The sequence below is a fragment of the Anastrepha obliqua genome, chromosome 4 (genome assembly GCF_027943255.1).
Source record: "Anastrepha obliqua isolate idAnaObli1 chromosome 4, idAnaObli1_1.0, whole genome shotgun sequence".
Taxonomy (NCBI): Eukaryota; Metazoa; Arthropoda; class Insecta; order Diptera; family Tephritidae; genus Anastrepha; species Anastrepha obliqua.
Genome location: NC_072895.1, coordinates 76,285,724 through 76,305,777, shown reverse-complemented (window position 1 = coordinate 76,305,777; position 20,054 = coordinate 76,285,724). Strand labels below are relative to the sequence as shown.

Here is a 20,054-nt window from a genome sequence, read left to right as displayed (position 1 = left end):
CAATATAAAAAAAATTCTTGAGCTCGCGGCCAGTTGGCCCGGGCATTTTGCCACCCATGCCACCTTATTGTTACGCCACTGACATCTGGCCACTTAACAAAGTCAAAGATTACATAAAAAGGTACCGTCTAAGAATTAGTCATTGCATACAGGCATCTAGGCGTCACTACTGAAAGACCCCTAACAAATAAATATATGTTGTTTTGAAAGTTGTTTCGGAACGTGTAGTTTTGTAGTGAGTTCCGAATTAAAAATGCTTCGAACTACTTTTTTTCATACCACATGTATTTGGCAGATATTAATAACTATTTTCGATAAGATAAAACGTAAAGTATGAATATATGTATTTTATAGCCAAAATCTGAATATTTTATATTTACAAAACTTGCCACTCGGATTTTTTCAGATGTCCAAAATCCAAGTTACTAATTTTAAAAGGTAAATTACATACTTCTCTGAAGAGGACCTATTTAAAATCAAAGTAGAATTTTTAAATTAATTTAGTTTTTATCAATGAAAATTGTAAAACAGAAACGGAAATATTGCAAAAATGTAAATATAAAATTTTGAATTTCAAAAGTGGCAAAAAAAGGTTAAGTTGTAAATGGAGGTATCAATTACTCTGAAACCTTTTACGAATCAAAATGTAGGTTTCAAATATTTGGCCATTTAAAAACTAGTCCAAATATTATCTGTTATGAACAATACATTTGGCTGGCTGAAGTGAATGCTTTACAGTATCGGTTATTCTACAATAGAAAAACAGTTTTCCATGCTAGAAGCAGCTAGCAAATAAATAAAGGGTGATTTTTTTTATTTATAGGAAAGTTTTTCAAAAAAACACACGTAAAATTCAGAAAAATGCATGAAATTTTTATTTAAATCGATAGTACAGTCCATAGAATTTAATGTTTGAAGATTATTTCATGCAAATGTTGACTGCGACTGCGCTTCAAATGGTCCATCCACTTAGTCCAATTTTGACATACTCTTTCCAATGTTTCGGTCGGTATCTCACATATAAATGCTTTAATGTTGTCTTCCAATGCGTCACAAAAAATAATCTAAAGGCGTTATATCGCACGATCTGGGTGGCCAATTGACAGGTCCCGAACGTGAAATAAAATGTTCACCGAACTCGCCTCTCAACAAGTCCATTGTTACGCGTGCTGTGAGGCATGTGGCACCGTCTTGCTGAAACCACATGTCATGCAAGTCAAGCTCTTGCATTTTGGGTAAAAAAAGTTGGATATCATTTCACGGTAGCGCTCACCATTCACAGTTACGTTACGATTCGCCGCATCTTTGAAGAAGTACGGTCCAAGATACCTCAAGCCCGTAAACCGCACCAAACTGTGACCTTTTCTGGATACATTGGTAGCTCTTGCAATTCTGGCTGATCTTCACTCAAAAATCGACAATTCTGCTTATTTACGTACCCATTGATCCAAAAGTGAGCTTCGTCGCTGAACACAATTTTTCGATAAAGAAGTGGATCTTCGGCCAACTTTCCAAGAGCCCATTCACCAAAAATTCTGCGTTTCGGTAGGTCGTTCGGCTTCAATTCTTGCAGCAGCTGTATTTTAAAAGGCTTCACACCTAAATCCTTTCTCAAAATTTTCCGCGTTGTTGAGTAACAGAGGCCCAATTGCTACGAACGGCGACATATCGATAATTGATGGTCATCATTAACACTGGCCGACACAGCTGCGATATTTTCTTCAGTTCGCACTCTACGTAAGCGTGTTGGTGGTTTGATGTCCAATAATGTAAATTTGGTTATAAATTTAGTCACAATAGCTCGAATAGCCGCTTCAGTGGGTCGATTAAACTGATCATAAAATGGAAGAAGCGCGCGATAAACTTTCTTAGCAGAACACGCATTTTTATAATAAAATTCAATGATTTGCAAGCGTTGTTCGTTTGTAAGACGATTCATGGTTAAATTATAGACCAAACTGGAGATGTTTGATAGTGAAACAAAACCAACTGTTTAAAAAGATAATAGCTAAAAAATCACCCGTTACATATGTATGCATATGTAAATGCATTTGAAAATAAGTTACTGAAAATAAGCTATTGAAAATAAGTTACAATCATTCAAGTTCTATAATGTTTTCTCGGAGTTGCGTGATCAGAAAGTGGACATCGGATACAGATGATTGAGCGACACGCATATCTTACGTGCACGTTGTGGGCCTTTGACTAAACGATTTGCTTTGACTCAGCACTTTGTAAATACGTAAGGCACTAAAATTTAAACTGGTAACTATTCATACGTGTAGCCGTAGCACAAGATAATTTTTCTATGGAAGATCAGAATTGATTGGTCCGAGAGCAAAACTGCTAAACACATACCCCTAGGTAGGTAGATATAGTGGTTGCCATTTGACACACCTAGGCCTGCTGTAGGCCCATTGTGATATCACCGGGGCTGCCCCTCTTCTCGCTTTACATTGTCCTAATTGAACCAACCTGTGGTTTAAAATTTTTATATTGGCTATTTCTGCTGAACTTTTACCTAGAATATTGAACCTTCTTCTACCCAGAACCCTGCGCCCGCATAGAAAGTGTTCTATAGTCTCTTCTTCTTAAATGTCATTTCAGCTTCTGCAATAGTCGTTATAGGGTGCTCCCAGTCTGCTGGCATGCCTGCCTAGAAGACTGTGCACTGTTAGAACCCCAAGAAGATTTCTCATGTCTTTCCTGTCCAGTTTCAACAGTCGGTGTGTGCGGCCCACGTTATCCTACTTGTTCCCCAGGCCAGGGCAAGTTGGCAGCTTTGATCGTGTGCTTGTCTATTAGCAGCTTACAAGTTGCTAGAGGTATGGGTATGTTCGCTTTATCTGGTTGGATTGGTTATGTGGTACCCAATCTCGCTATTCATCTGCTTTGCAGTTGCCTTCTATGTCGCTGTGACCCGGATTCCAGAGAAGATTTATTGTAAAATACTGTGATAGTTTTGTCAAAACGTCGATACATTCTTTTACTGTTTTCGAGTTAATATTAGGTGATTACAAAGATTTTAGGGACGATTGGCTATCTAAATATATATTTATTTCTCTTGTGGTGATAACACTTTTCCGAAAGACCAACAGGCTTTCACTGATATCCAGAATTTCAGCTTGAAATACGGTGCCCGGAAGGATATGTTGGCATTCATTTCCTCAGAGTGAAGGCCTCCGCCTACTTGTTAATTGAGTTTGGAACCATCAGTATATATACTGATTCCGCATCTATTGTCCATTACTCCATTGTCCCAATCTTCTCTCATTGGGAAAGTCGTGGTAAAGGATGTATGTATTTAAGTGCAACTCTACTGAGTTACAAAAATCTGTCGTGGTATTCGTCTAGTATACTTGCGGTACCCTTCCTGTTAGTGGCTAGAAAGAAGATTTTCTTAACTTAAGTGCCGATTTCGACGCCAGTTGTTTGCTGTAAGCCTCAATCGGTAACAAATGTAGCATGCCATTCATCGCTGCCGTGGGCGTAGCCTTTAGTGCTCCGCTTATGCAGAGACTATCCCCCTCCCCCTTTGAATACTTTCTAAACGTTTTACCATAGTTTTTTTCTCAAGTGATGGCCACTAAACTAAGATACCGTATGTCATCATTGGTCTTACCACTGCTGTGTATAGCCAGTGTACTATTTTTGGGGTTAAACCCAATTTTACTCCCACAATTCTGTTGCATGTATAGAGTGCTATGGCTGCTTTCTTTACTCTATCACTTAGCGTTTGTTTCCACGAAAGCTTCCTATCTTATACTAGTCTTAGGTAGCTTGCTTCTTCCCCTACTGACAGTGTGATTCCACCTAGCGTGGGGGGCTTTCGAACAGGTATTCTGTGTTTTCTGGTGAACATGATTAATTCTGTTTTGTTGCGACTTACCCCAAGACCTGCCTTGTAGCAACTGTTCTATAAATTTCACAAGTCCCCCGGTGACACCCAAATCAATCATCGCGCTTGTTATGGCCCCCGTAAGATGTTGTTGAAAGCGCCCTCAATATCTAAGAAAGCTACCAGAGAATACTCTTTATTTTCTATCTCTGTAACTACTGAATTAAGTGCTGTTTCTGTAGATTAACCCTTAGTCTATGCATGTTGTGTATAGTAATCGCTCTAACCTCATTAATAGAAATGAGGATAAACTAATGGGTCTAAAGTCTTTATGTGATCTCGTATGCGAGCTCCTTTCGGCATTTGGTATAAAAACGACCTTGACTTCTCTCCATCTTGGGGGTCGTAATTTATTTGTAATGCAGCTCTAAATATGGTTATCAGCCATTTCATAATGTGGCATATTGCCTGTTGCGGTTGCGCAGGGATAATCCCACATGGTCCCGGTGTTTTATATGGTTGGACGTTTTGTACAGCTCACCTGAAGTTGGACTACTGGTGGTTATAGCTTCTTCTAGATTACCTGGGAAGTAAATAATAGATCTAATGATTCATCCTTGGACTCTGTATAACTGGAGTCTGGCTTCTGGAACCCTATGGGTGGAGCGGACTTTGCCTCTACCATAGTCTCGATCTCCCCACAAAAAGTTCTCCATGAAGACCTTTTCACTTTTCTTATATATAGTAAAAGTCTCATTCGCTTTCGTTTCGGGAAGATTTGGCTCTGTTGAATTGCTTCCTACAATTCTTTTGTGACTTTTTCAGTTCGGGTGACCACCAGGGTGGCTTACTTTTCCCTCTAAGCTTGGCTGCTGGACAAGCCTTGTGCAAAGCTTGGTTGCAGCAAGTAGTGAGTCTATTGACCATGTTATCTAATGTCTCTATGTTAGTAGTGTTGAAAGGGGAATCCACGGGCAAACGCCTTGCTACTTCTTGAGTATAGCCTAGACAGTATGTTTTCTTATGGTTCCTGAATTTAAGTGATTTAGAATAAGTAACCTTTTCGCCTACACCAACTATCTACTGAACTCACTGAATACCAACACCTGTGTTCATAGCATCTATACTGACTTCAGTAAAGCGTTCGATCGAGTTGACCTGACATCTTGCTATGCAAGCTCAGGAAATATGGCGTCTGCGACAAAGCATTAGACTGGCTTAGGTCATATCTAGCTGGTAGACACCTGCAGGTCAAAGTGGATGGCCACCTATCCAATGAATATGCGGCTAACTCTGGTGTTCCGCAAGGTTCTCACCTCGGTCCGATTCTTTTCAGCATATTCGTGAATGATATTGGTAACGACTTCAACTCGGAATACCTACGCTTTGCGGACGATCTTAAAGTTTATCAATCAATCACTAGTGTGCTGGATAGTCATCTACTACAACAGGACGTCGATAATCTCTCTGAATGGTGCACAAGGAACAAACTGGATCTCAACTTTAAAAAGTGTGCTGTGATGTCCTTCTCGAGATCGCGCACTCCCTTACCTGCAGTATACACACTCAAAGGTGATAAAATAAGGGAGGTGGATGACATCAAAGACCTCGGTGTCACGATTGACACCAAATTAACTTTCCACAAGCACATAGACGGAATAACTCAGAGAGCTTTTAAGATACTCGGATTTATAACTAGGAATAGTAAGGACTTAAACAACCCCTACTCCCTGATTTGTATTTTCAAAAGTCTAGTTCTTCCAATACTGGAGTATGGATCCATAATCTGGTCTCCATACACTGAAGCAAGTATTATTAGAATTGAAAGAGTGCAGCGTAAGCTCTGCAAGACCTTAGCCCTCCGGCATTCATCATCAAACGTTTCAGCTACAACATCAACAGTCTGCGAGCTCGCCGTCGCATAACTGATCTGGCGTTCTTCTATAAAGTGGTAAATGGTATTATTGATGCCCCGGAAGTACGCAGCTCCTTCGAGCTTGCCCCGGCTGGTCTCATTTATAGGAATAGTCGTCTACTGAAAACAGTTGCTACCTACAAAAGCTACATCTATCACGGCCCGTGCAATATTTAGAATAGCCATCAGCGTCAATTCACTTCATGGTGTTCTCGATTTCCATGGCGGAACCTACGATACTTTTCTGCGAAATGCCAAAAATATCATCCTATAGTAATACCCTGATTTTTCTCAAGAACCTTCTGTCCCATAATCTTTATCATTGTATTTCTTACCAGCCATCTATAAATTCTGATTCTGTACTCTCTTTTTTATTTGTATGTATATTGCCGATTGGCGTTTGTTTAATAAATAATAATAAATAATCTGTAATCAGAAAAGGAATGTGAATGAGTACCCTCGAATTCACTAGTCTGTCTATAGTTGAGTCTGAGACTAACGTAATGTCAAGAACCTCTTGACGATTTTTTACAATGAAGGTAGGCTTTTTACCGCTATTGCAGAGCAATAATCTTGTTCCTATGATAAAATTAAAGAGTGACTCACCTCGCTCGTTATATCTGAGCTACCACAGGTAGTGTGTTGGGCGTTCACATCACCTCCCATTATAATCATGCTATCGCAGGCTTCGTTGTCCAGTATCAAATCTTTCGATCTTAGCTATTGCTGGCTTGTATAGCTCTACAGACTTACCAGCCAGCATCAGTGCATGATGGCGGAGGACCCGGATTTTTTAGCAGCACTTCCAGGGTCACATTAGTTAGAGCGGCCTGCACCCATTTCCATTGGACCCCGGAAATTCTTCCTTCGGAATCACCCTCATCCAGGACTCCGATGATGATGCGATTGCGGGCACTTCCGCAAACATTTTGTTAGGCGCTATACCTCGATTCTTCGGTCTTTTCGCTGACGGTTTGACCTATTCAGTTGAAATTTGCCTTTTGGTGGATGCTGACGATGTAGATGACCTTTCGAGAGTGAAGTTAGGTAGTACCTTCTTCGCCCACTCTATCGACTCCTCCACTACCTTCGTCAGCTCCTCCTCTGTTGGTAGCGCTTCGTGCAGCCTTTTAAATATTTCGACAGCATTACTCCTCCTTGAGTAACCTGCTTTGGTTGGATCCGTGATCCTTGCTGTCGGCCATTTTCCGGCGAGAGAACTGGCCTCGGTGCTTCCTATGGCAGTATCTTCCCCAATTTGCTGCACAGCTATAACTTGTCGACAAATTGGATTGGTTCCGACTGTCACAGGAAGCACCAATGTACTGGAGCTAGGCTTAGCCTCAGTCCCAGTGCCAGCGCTTGTCGCCGTTCCACTCTGACCAAGTTTGACTTTTGTCTTCGTGGTGGCAGATTGAGAGCTCGTTTTGAACATTGCTCGTTTTTCCGATATATTTGTCCCTTCTGGTTTATTTGCTTCTTTTTTTTTTTTTTTTTGTTTTGTTCATGTGAGGACCCACGAGTGTCGGAGAAGAGCTCCGAACTACACAGGCAAGTCTAGTTATTACGGAGGGTGCCAGGTATGCGTAAACTCACGTTAACGACTGGGCTATTTTGAAAAAAGCCCCTCAGCCAGGCCGAATGGTGTCGATGAAGTGGACCAGTTCTATTCACCCACAATTGGTTCCTGCGACCAGGATTCTTCCCTTTTGACGTAAGGAGGTTTTATGTCTTCGATTGTTTGATAAAATTCTTTCAAAGGGTAATCAGATACAGTGCTTAAATTTGTTCTTGTGTAATGAGTGATTTTTATATACATATTTAGAGTGGAATTCCTGGCTGTGAGGATGTTCCGGTACCATGTCTTGAAGTGCTACAACCTGCATCGAAGTTAAATTTAACAACAATGGCATAGTTTCTGCAATGGATTTTTTCCTGACTATCAAGATTAGATCCAAGGCTAGGAATCCACTACAGACATGAAGCACCAAATGATGGGACAAGTTTCTCTTAATTAATTCTCTCGGCTCGACAAAATAATATGAGTACCTCCATTTGTGGAACAGCATAAAGGCATGTGGCAGAAATTGGACGCGAAGTTCGGATAAACATCTAGCCTTTGTTAGATATCATATATTTATTATATAAAATTCGGGATATGTTCATATGCACATATACCTTCTACTCAAATATGAACGAGACGTTATCAATAAAACGGTCCGCGGATGACATATGGCAAAAATAAATTTTTTGGTTTTTGGTAGGACTGTTATAAGCTTACATGGCAAATTTCAGCGTGATATGTCACATAGTTTGTTTTCTGTGCTACTGTAAACAAGTCAAGCTGGAGTGTGTTCTTCGAATTTAACGATGGAAATTCAAGTTGAACAAAGAATTTGTTTGAAATTTTGTTATTCCAACAAAATTTCGGCTTCAGACGCCTTAAAAATGTTGCAGACAACCTATGGGAACTCTGCTCTATCGCGTGCACGTGTTTTCCAGTGGTACAAATCGTTCAAAGAGGGCCGTACATCAACCCAAAAAACCACGCCAAAGTCGCTCAAAAATTAAGGTTATGCTGACTGTTTTTTTCGATTACGAAGGTGTGGTGCACTCGGAGTTCCTTCCGCAAGGCCGATCGGTTAACGCTGAATATTATTTAGACGTTTTAAAGCGTTTGCGCGAGAACATTCGTCTTAAAAGGAAGGAATTGTGGGACAACAAGTCATGGTTCTTGCATCACGATAATGCACCAGCTCATACATCACGTCTTGTTCGCGATTATTTGAACAAAAATAATGTTAATATCGTTCCGCAAGCACCGTATTCGCCTGATATGGCTCCATGTGACTTTTTCCTGTTTCCCAAGCTCAAGTTGCCGCTCCGTGGAAAACATTTTGAGACAATTGAAGTCATAAAAGAGAATTCTAAGAACACACTCGAGCTTGACTTGTTTACAGTAGCACAGAAAACAAACTATGTGACATATCACGCTGAAATTTGCACTGTAAGCTTATAACAGTCCTACCAAAAAACAAAAAATTTATTTTTGCCATATATCATCCGCGGACCGTTTTATTGATAACGTCTCGTTCATATTTGAGCAGAAGTTAAGTATGTGTGCGAATATGTTTTAAAACCGACTAACTGGCAACTAGAACTTATTATACATCTTAAATAACCAACTTTTCTGATTTTCTACATTCTGTTAGGAGCATTGTTTTTGTACTCCACTTAAAAACATGCTTACATACGCGTAACCTTTGATGCTTCAGCGGAAATTTCCGGAATAATAGTGCATGTAAGATCTACTTTATGCAATAAAAATCACAACTACAACATTTTGCTCTTTCCTTCGGTTTGCTACCACTTTACGCTGTTACCGCCTTTTTATTGTGTCGCTCTGATTTTTTACAAGCTCATGGACTTGTATTTACGTATCGTTAGGAGCACACACTTTTAATAAAAACAAAACTTTTTAATACCATTTACACGTGTGGTAAATCTATACAAGTATATGTATATGTATGTATAATTTTATGCATATAAAACACGATAAATTTAACAGTATTTATTTATATATAAAATATGTTATCCATGTAGAAATAATGAGTTTTAGTAGCTTACGTAACGCATGTATGTTTTGAATTGTTTAATAGATCGAATTAAATAATGCTAAATCATTATAAAGAAGGATCTGTTTAGAAAGCTCTGTCATCCATGTGTAGCCTTTTTGTAAAATAAAATAATTAATAACATTACAGTTATATTACAGTATTTTATTCAAAAGGTGTTTGTGCATTCTTCTCAAAAGTGAAACTTAAAATAATACAAAAATAAATCTTGCACTAACAATTTAATCCCACCACAATTTACATAAACAATACTATACAACCTTTTATGAAAATTGTGCAATACTCCTTGAAATACATTTTTATGTTTATACAAAAATTTAAGTGATCATGCTAGGATCAGCCTTTTAAACCTATCATTATTAAGTGTGAAATATAATAACAGAGCAAACGTTGGGAGGAAGATGTTAATACCCTACATGCGCGTTAGCACTCACCGGATAGAACGACACTCTGACGTTTGGTCTATAGCTGGAATTTTGTTCAGAAACGAAACATGTTCAACTCTCATTCCTTTTGAAGGAAAACTTTTCCGTCAAATCTGTATCTACTGCGAAGCTGGTACGAATAAGTAAAATGGGTCTACTCGGTTATACTCGTATTGATAAACTTGCGCGCTAAGTCATATACAGACTGAGCGAGTTAGACTTATGTGCGTACCAGGGCAAACAAAGCACTGCCGGTGCACCAGACATTGTTGCCAACGCCAATAAATCTGAGTCGCTAGGGCCAATAACAAATTTCTAAATTTCATTCTGAGAGGTGCACAAGAGGCCAGCTGCGGACTTAAAATTTTTAGATGAATAATAATTAAACCAGTAATACCAACTCTACTGAAATTTGAGACCAACGGAAGTTAGTTTCAATCTCCTGAAATCCTGTTTTTTTTATTATGATTCGATAAATCTACTAAATTTTCTAACGCTTTGTTAATTTGTGTCTGAAAAACATTTGTTTCTTTAAAATATCATTGGAAAGCATGAGTGATTCAAGAAATGTTGAAAAAGTTATTTACGAAGTTGAACCAGTACTGGATTCAAATGGAAATTTGAAAATTTATAAAATTAATAATATTAACTATTACGCTTTTATAATAAAACCTGGCAAATCATACAATAATTTACTATATTATTATTAATTAAAGTTTTGAAATGGATTTATAAAATATAGTTAACCATAGTAAAGAAAAAGTGGCATAAAAAAGCTACGCTTTAAGGGGGAACACCACTGTGACAGCCAAAGAAATAAGTGATTTTTTTAGGAGGAAAATGAAGGAATTTATGGATCGGATTTTTTTAATTTTATTAAGTGTCCAAATTGGCAACACTGGAACCAGACACTTACTAGAGCTAGTTTGGTTAAGAAATTCATTACTCCGCAACCTGCTATAAGACTAGCTAATAACCAGTGCAGCAACGCACAAGCTGGTAGTCTAAAATATCCTTCTCACGTGATTTGCAGACTATTGTTGGCCTCAACAGATTTAGGATAAGATGCTGAGGTTAATGTGAAATTTATCTAGAAGATGACGAAACTTCTAACATTACATATGCGCATGCCAAGCCTTCGGTCGGATAAAGTACATTTACTTTGGCAGGCGTATTTTTTGGGTGTAGAACTCAAAGAGCTCAATCCAGAAATTTGCGAACCTCAGGCAGAGAGGAGGCACTTTCACGAGGTACAATGGATAAGTATCTACGTAGATTTGTGCGACTATGGGACGCTACTAATCTCCAAATAAATAAATAAATAGTAAAAGCAACTTTGATGAAGAAACAATAAATACCTTTGCTAGGCATATATTAATACTTCAAAGAAATTTCATAATAATATATTATATATAATAATGGTGACAGTGTTTTGTCAGACCTGAAGCGATGTGCGAGCACTTTTAGCCGACAATTTAGATACCATCGTTGGGTTGATAGATCCGTATTACCAGACGGTTTCACTTCCAAATCCATTAGTTCGGTCGGTATAAACAGTCGGTTGTAAGTTACCCGGCTCTATACGCGGCCAAGACACGTACTTCAGGAGCACTTCCAAAACATGTATAGAGAGTGTTTATGCTGTTGAAAAATATGGATCCAACCGGAGTAGTTTACATCACTAGATTCTGCACTCTGTCCATGGCATCTCTTATTATCACTGAAAAGTGGGCAACAGGAAGAGTGCTCCCACTACTGAACCCCACCAACCAAGGGGAGCCATTCCGGTAGTGAAGGCTCTTGAAACTGTTTTATTCGCGGTCTTCACGAAACATTTGACCACATGTGCATATCAACATGGCTTCCGGAAAGTTCACAACACTTAACGCCATAAACACGCCCCTGCGAGAGAACAGATCTAGTTCCGCTGGACCTACCCTTGCTTTTAAACTTCTATATTTCGAAGCTTCCTCAACTAATAGGGGAGTTTCTTTGATATCATACGCTGGCAAGTGTTATGTATTGGGGTCCGGTAAATGTTTAAAAATGAAATTCGAATAAACGAATCTGATGATGCTATATACAGTGTTTTAAAATAATGAACTACTACTGCAGGTTGAATGCTTCCCTGCTGTATTTCGTAAAGGGTGTTTTTTTAGATGTTAGGTTTTCAAGTTGGCACTACTTTTTTCGTAGATGGTCTTTTTGACAGCTGTCACTTGATTTATGCTCAGTTTGGTTTGCCATTTCATAATGAATAGACTTACACCTGAACAACGTTTGCAAATCGTGCAAATTTATTACGAAAATAATGGTTCGGTTCGCGCGGTTCGAAAATAATGGTTTTTGTTCAGCGATGAAGCTCACTTTTGGTTGAATGGGTATGTCAATAAGCAAAATTGTCGCATTTGGAGTGAACATAATCCACAAGCCATTGCTGAGACGCCGTTACATCTTCAAAAAGTCACTGTTTGGTGTGCTCTATGGGCAGAGGGAATCATTTGTCCACATTTCTTTAAAAATGAAGCCGGCCATAATGTTACAGTCAATGGAGAGCGCTATAGAGCCATGATTAATGACTTTTTCGTGCCTGAATTGGACGATGTTGATGTGGACGACCTTTGGTTCCAACAAGACGGCGCTACATGCCATACAGCCAACGCAACAATCGATTTATTGAAGGAAACTTTTGGTGAGCGCATTATCTCGCGCCGTGGACCTGTGGCGTGGCCTCCAAGATCGTGCGATATAACACCGCTGGACTATTTCTTGTCGCTTGTTTACGCAGATAAGCCCGAGACGATTGACGTCTTGGAAGAGAATATTCGGCGCGTTATTGCTGACATACGGCCCCAATAGCTGCAAAAAGTGGTCGAAAATTGGGCCTCTCGGCTGGAATTTATTCGAGCCAGCCGCGGCGGCCACTTGCCCGAAATCATTTTTAAAACATAATGGCAAACCCTTGTCTTTATAATAAAGCTAAATTCTTGGCCATAACATTAAATTATATACGTTTTATTTCATCTTGAAAATCTAACCTCTAAAAAAAACACCCTATATTACCGTTGGTGTAAAAACACGAAGGAAACTGCATAATTAGCATATTTTTCTGGTGCTATTTTATATTCTTAGAGGGTAGTTTTTTACCAATGCTTGTATTTTGAATCTTATTTGTCGAGCGAAGTTTGATGAAAAGTAGTTGTTGTTGTAGCATAAATAGTAAGCCCCGTCAGTGCAATGTAATTTACCGGTCGTCTTCGTGTAGCTCATCTAACGGTAGGTCCAGGAAACTTGCTGGGAGAGGGGTATTAGATGAGTAGGTTTGATGGGCATGTGAAAAAGTGGTTAGTATCGTGCGGAGGGCCTGCGTTTGCTGGACATGTATAAAGCACTAAACTAGTTTGGTAATGAAAGCCACAGCTTAACTGTTAAATTGGGAAACATACCAGACTGCTTATGCTCCGGACTCCGATTCAAATATCTCAGTACTCGTGACTACAGTGGGCAGTGAAGTTAACTTGTCCTTCAACGAGTTACAAATATCACCGAACCCACGAATAGAAATTGAATAAGTCTTTCGATCAGATATCTCTGACAGGCACAAAGAGATAATCAAAGCTCACGATGCTTTCGAAGCGTCTGCACAACTTGGTTGTTTTATTACTTTTCCTATGATCTTAATTTGTTTGTCGTATTGGAAAATTCGTGATTAATTATAAAAAATATTAGGCTTATAACCATTGCCAGCTATATGAAGCGGATGATATTATCGAATACAGCAAAATAATATATATAAATATTTACAAAAAAGTGAGTTTATAGGCATATGCACGTGTACGTCCGAATGCAATTCTATAACAGATATGTATGTAAGTATGTATGTAAATGCTCACAAATGGAATGGAATATAAACGTCCAACATTAGTTGGTATCTTACGATGTGACGCCTTTGGTATAAGTGTGTATATGTCTTAATGTATATGTATGCATGTATGGACGAGTATATATTTTTATTAAATTTTTTAATTATTGTGCCCGTGGTATAAATTCATACAAAAACATGTTGGCATACACATGCGCATAAGCATATGTATATGTAATATTGAAATGAGTTCGCTTACAATACATATGTATGTATGCATATATGTATATGCACTCACACACCAATACTCATGAATTAAATTGCGACATTAGTCGGCATTGGTGAATTCACTCGATTAACCCATACACTTTCTGACCTTTGAACATTGTATGTCCGATACCGAGAAATGACCGGCTTTACTAAGCTGTACGCCAGTTAACTAGGTTTTAAGTTTTTAAGCTCTTACTATACAGGTATAAGGTTATGCGTATGTGTTTTGCCATGTGTTAGTAAAAATACATATAAAGAGAGTTGGAGCGGAAACCCTTAAAAAAAAAAAGAAACGGTAACGGTTTCAATAATCTAAAGAGTTGAAAGCAGAAAAATCAAATCCAAAAGCGGTACCGGGAAGCTTCATTGTAAAAAGTTGGTAATAAAAAATACCCCATTCGATCCTGAATAGAATCCGCTACGAGTAAAACTATGTACAAGTAGTATGCACAATATTTTATCGATATTCAGAACTACCAAACAGTTTTGCCTTTTGAATATGAAGAATGGAGAAATTTCGCGCAAAGAACTCTGCAATTATATTTAGATTTCTATTGAGTATATATGGAGTTTCATTAGTAGAGCTTGAGCTTTAAAATTAAATAAAAAACGTTTTCATATGTACATGATGACGATCCCTGCAAACGAAATAAGCGATACGATTTAAGGGCATGCACCTGGGATGTCCGGTCCCTTAATGGGGAAGGTGCCTCTGCCCGGCTGGTTGATGTCCTCGTGAAAGTAAAGGCTGACATCACTGTCATTCAAGAAATGCGATGGACGGGGCAAAGCAAGAAAAACATAGGACCTTGCGACGTCTACTACAGCTGCCATTTAAAGGAGCGCAAATTCGGTGTCGGATTTGTTGTGAGAGAGACTTCATCGCACACGCCTCTGTGCAGTAAAAAACGAACCTGTTGAATAGTGATAGCTGCGCATGTCAGAGAGAATGTGAATATACCGATACCCCAATCGTTGACACGGAATTGTCGTTCCGCTACCCGACTATGATGAGGTGGGAATAGCGATAACGCGGCTAAAGAACAGCAAAGCCGCGGGCGCCGACGGCTTGCTAGTTGACCTATTCAAACATGGCGGCGAGGAGCTGGTAAGGTGCATGCATTAGCTTCTATGCTATGGAAAGGCCGCCATCGACCAGACATTCACAATACTCCAAGTCTTGGGAAAGACCCATGAACGGAGAATCGACACACATCATCTTTTTGTCGATTTCAAAACTGCATTCGAGAGTACAAAAAGGAGTTACCCATTTGCCGCCATGTCTGAATTCGGTATCCCCACAAAACTAATATGTCTATGCAAGATGACGTTGCTCAATACGAGCAGCGACGTCAGAATTGGTAAGAACCTCTCCGAGCCGTTTTATACCAAACGAGGTTTCAGACAGGCTGACTCGCTGTCGTGTGTGTACGAGCTGCAGAACTTAATAGCTCAGGCACAATTTTTATAAGAGCGTACAATTGTTAGTGTATGCCGACGATATTGACAGCATCGGCCTTAAAACCACGCTATTAGTTCTGGCTTTTCCAAACTGGATAAAGAGGCAAAGCGAATGGGTCTGGTGGTGAACGAGGACAAAACGAAGCACCTCCTGTCATCAAACAAAGAGGTGGCGCACTCGCGTATCGGCACCCACGTCACTTTTGACAGTTATGATTTCGAGGTTGCAAAATACCATAACACCGATAACAATGTCAGCCTTGAAATCCCACGTAGAATCTCTCTTGCCAACAAGTGCTAATTTGGACTAAGTATGCAACTGAGCAGTAAAGTTCACTCTCGGCGAACAAAACTAACACTCTACAAGGCTCTCATCATGCCCGTTTTAACGTATGGCGCAGAAGCTCAGACGATGACAACATCCGATGAAGCGACGTTTGAAGTGTTTGAGAGAAAGATTCTGCGTAAGATTTTTAGACCTTTTCACGTTGGCAACGGCGAATATCGCAGGCGATGGAACTATGAGCTGTATGAGCTTTAGTACGACATAGACATAGCGCAGCGAATAAAGATCCAGCGGCTACGTTCGCTGGGTCATGTCGTCCGAATGGATACAAACGCTCCGGCTTTGAAAGTATTCAATGCGGTACCAGCTGGTGGTAGTAGAGGAAAGATCTGCGTTGGAAAGATCAGGTGGAGAAGGACTTGGCTTCACTTGGTGTATCCAACTGGGGCCGGTTAGCACGAGAAAGAAACGACTGGTGCGCTTTGTTAAACTCGGCAAAAATCGCGTAAGCGGTTATCGCGCCAATTAAGAAGAAGAAGAAGTTTGTTTACTAACCAGAAGATGACTTTCTTCTTGTGGTCCCATAATGCATAAATGTCATGCCCCTTCGTTGCTAGGAGCAAAGGGATATAGAAATCATTTTCGTCTTTGTCTATGAAGCAATGAAAAAATAATCACCTTTCGACATATATCAGCTTTAACATTTTCAACATCTCGGCTTGAAATATCTTTTGTGCTCCTTCATGGATTCTGAGTACTTCTCTGAGCGCAACTTCCTCAATAATGTTTGGCATTTGTCCTATTTTATTGAGTTTTACTCATTCCTCTGGCAAAGTATGTTTACCCAGGTGTTCGCCCCACTTACATATCAGCGCTACGCACGATGCTAGCACATGATTGGTAATATCATTGTGCTCTTACATAATCTGCAAGTTCCATCGGAGTATATCCCGAGGTTAATAAAATGATTATTCAATCTGCTATGTCCTGTTAGAATTCATGCGATGATTCTAAAATTGTTCCTCTCTAATTTCATATAATCTTTGAATCGGTTTAGGTTAAAGCTACCTATCACTTATTTTGATTGCAATAAGCCCTGTAGATTGTCCCAGTATGATGTTCTTTGTATTTCCTCGACTTCCCGAAGATAGAAGTTACCCTTTCCTATGTCACAAAATGGCTTTGGATCTATAAGTAGGGAGGCCGCCTCTCTCCTGACTAATTTATCTGTTTTTAGTATGATAGCGTGTAAGTTTGAAGTTGCTCAAAAACTGCGTTTGTTTATACAATAAACAATGTTTTATAAAAAACCAACGAAACAAATTTAGCGTAAATAATAGCGCGAATATTGTAACAAGATAAAGTATCTTAATTATGCTCTCATAATTGTATGTATGCGGCCGCCGTAGCCGAATGGGTTGGTGCGTGATTACCATTCGGAACTCACAGAGAGATCGTTGGTTCGAATCTCGGTGAAAGCAAAATTAATAAAAACATTTTTCTAGTAGCGGTCGCTCCGCAGCAGGCAATGACAAACCTCCGAGTGTATTTCTGCCATGAAAAAGCTCCTCATAAAAATATCTGCCGTTCGGAGTCGGCTTGAAACTGTAGGTCCCTCCATTTGTGGAACAACATCAAGACGCACACCACAAATAGGAGGAGGAGCTCGGCCAAACACCTAACAGAAGTGTACGCGCCAATTATTTATTTTTTTTTTTTTAATTGTATGTATGTATAATATATGAAAATAATATTGATTCTAATATGAATATATACACATGAATATACACAGAAAGCTTGCTGAAGCACATCTGATAACAAGCTGATAAAATATTTTTAGACGATCACTATTTTTTATGCTCTACCGCGGAACAATAGGAATAGTTGTTTTCATAACAAATAGATTCTCCAGATATTAGAAATTTTTCTGATCTGTACAGAAATAAAGCACAAAAGTTTTCAGGCTCAGCGGTTGATTTTACATAGGAGTTGTACTCGTATGATGTAGTTCTTGGGTAAAAAAGTAATTAACTATGTATTTGTAAACCTTTGTGAACAAGATCCAATACTTATGATGATGTCGGAAAAACGATGAATCGAAAATATCGATAAGACCAGAGAATATATACAGTATATGGACCTATCACAGATGAAGAGCTTCAGCTGCCTCGCAAGACCTGCGTTATCTTGGCACCATTGCGTTTAGGATATTATACTAAGTCAAATACTTATCTATCCATAATTGTCCCAAGCCACTCACCTGATACCCCTCTCCCTGTGTACCCAACCCGTCGAAACAGAATGTCTCTTGAGCCTATAACTTACACCGTAATGTGCGTTGTTTTGCTGTAAGCGCGGATACATATGTAGGTAACAAAAACATTATTTAATTTTTGAGACTTTTGTGGTCGTAACACCTATAATTAGTAGCGCTTACGTATGATCTTTCGATTGGTCCTGGTCAAGAAACTCACTATGGGCCTAAAAAGCTCCTTTAGTAGTCAGTATCAAATCTCTGAGGTTATTTCTGCCATGAAAAGACTTCTTTGGAAACAGTATATAATTGTTGGTGTTGTGGCAGCTTATAAAGCGTACCGGCATAAAATGCAAGTCCATTAATTGGTAACATGAAGACGTAAAAACAGATATGTGTTATTTTTACCAATTTATCTTTTTTAGCTGTGTTTTTCGAAACTGTCAAAATGAATTTTTACAGCTCATAATTTTATATTCAGCAATCAATTTAATATGAATACTTCTGATTTTTTGCAGCGAAAAATTGGGACCGGAGTGAGTCATGAAAGGACAAAACGATAGCAAGTAATAGCGAATGTACACAGAGACGTATAGATGACATATGGGCGAAGATATACAAAATTTTAGATATATACAAGTACACTTGTGTCTATGCATAAAATTTGTTAAATTAAGGAATAAGCGCAGATTGGTAATCATTCCAACTATAAAGAAATACTCAAAGCTACAAATGCAAAAGGACATCGAAGGAAAATACTTTCTGTGACCTTATATATTAGCCCGATAAAAAGCCAAAAGGCCATTAAAAGTTGTACAAAGACCAATGATGCAGGTTCCAGAAAATTTGGTATCACTATATATTGCAACTTGTGGACAAAATGGTGCGGGGCTGGGAGCGGATGAAAAGGAAATAATATTGCTGGTATATGTTATCTTGGAGGCTAAAAGTGGAAAGGTAAATTGATCTATATGCATTTAATTTGAACGAGGCTTTTCAAATTTTCTTTTATATCTGAAATAATAACTGTGATTACTAGATTCTTGGGTAAAAGCCCGCAAACTTATATTCATATTTACATACATATACCTACATATACGTATACCTACAAATAAGATCAAATAGTTATAGTTATAGGTCTAGTATGGAGATACTTAAGTTGGTTTTTTCTTGACTTTTAAATCTTTTAGTGTTCTTAGAAAATTTTTCTCGGTTTTTATTTTTCTTACTGTCTAATGCACATAATAAACTTCAGTGAGTAAAAATGAAATCAGTGGAGATAAATTGTGAGCAAAAGCACTGTTTTCATCAACTTGTGCATTTGAAATTGGCAAACAACAGGTGCAGTTTTTAAAACGTTTTGCGAAGAACATCATGATTTAGGGTGTTTGCTTGGGATATCTAGCTCAGTTTCTCAATAATTAATCTAATTATCGGGAAGAATTTTCGGTTCATTGTTTTTAATAAATAAATAAAAAATAAATAAAAGCTTTTCTAATTTACTTCATATAACTTCATGGCTATAAATATGTTACATTCACTCGTCAGTCCTGCCGGTTTCAAAAGACTGTGCTGCCAAATTAATGACGAAAAACAAAGCGAACAGAATGGATTTCTATCATATCTTTGTTGTTGCATTTGCGAGAAAAACTTTTATCCGGAGCCCGATCATTGGAGCACAGCTATTACTCTTCGGAGTTCTTCTTACCGCATTCACAGCGTTCACCGCATTAATAAGCCTCCTATAATAAAATGAAATTGCAATATTAGCTGTAAGGCTGATATAATCAGCAATTTCAGGTATACGAGTATTATCTGCTACTAATAGAATTTTGGTTTAGAAAAATTAAAACATATCTGGAAATGTCCCTATTTTATATTATATATGAAATGCCCCTGCATATATATACCCTAATGCAGTGCGCTGGGCACCGTAGCCGAATTAGTTGGTACGTGACTACCATTTGGAATTCGAAGAGAACGTAGGTTCGAATCTCAGTGAAACACCAGCAAGAAGAAGAAGAAAAAGTTTTTCTAATAGCGGTCGCCCGCTAATAGAATTAGAATTTTTCTAATAGCCCTCGGCAGGCAATGGCAAACCTCCGACT

The 20,054-nt window shown here is 38.7% G+C and overlaps 1 protein-coding gene across 5 annotated transcripts in view; it reads left to right on the top strand.

Annotated features, from left to right (window-relative positions):
- Positions 1 to 20,054, top strand: part of LOC129246174 (RNA-binding protein fusilli) — an 81,228-nt gene that overhangs the window by 4,446 nt on the left and 56,728 nt on the right. For all 5 annotated transcript variants that reach the window (XM_054884757.1, XM_054884756.1, XM_054884755.1 and 2 more), the window contains one exon: positions 18,465 to 18,903. In XM_054884757.1, coding sequence (XP_054740732.1) covers positions 18,772 to 18,903 — 132 coding nt within the window. In that variant the 5' untranslated portion in view covers positions 18,465 to 18,771. The remainder of the gene's footprint in view (positions 1 to 18,464; positions 18,904 to 20,054) is intronic.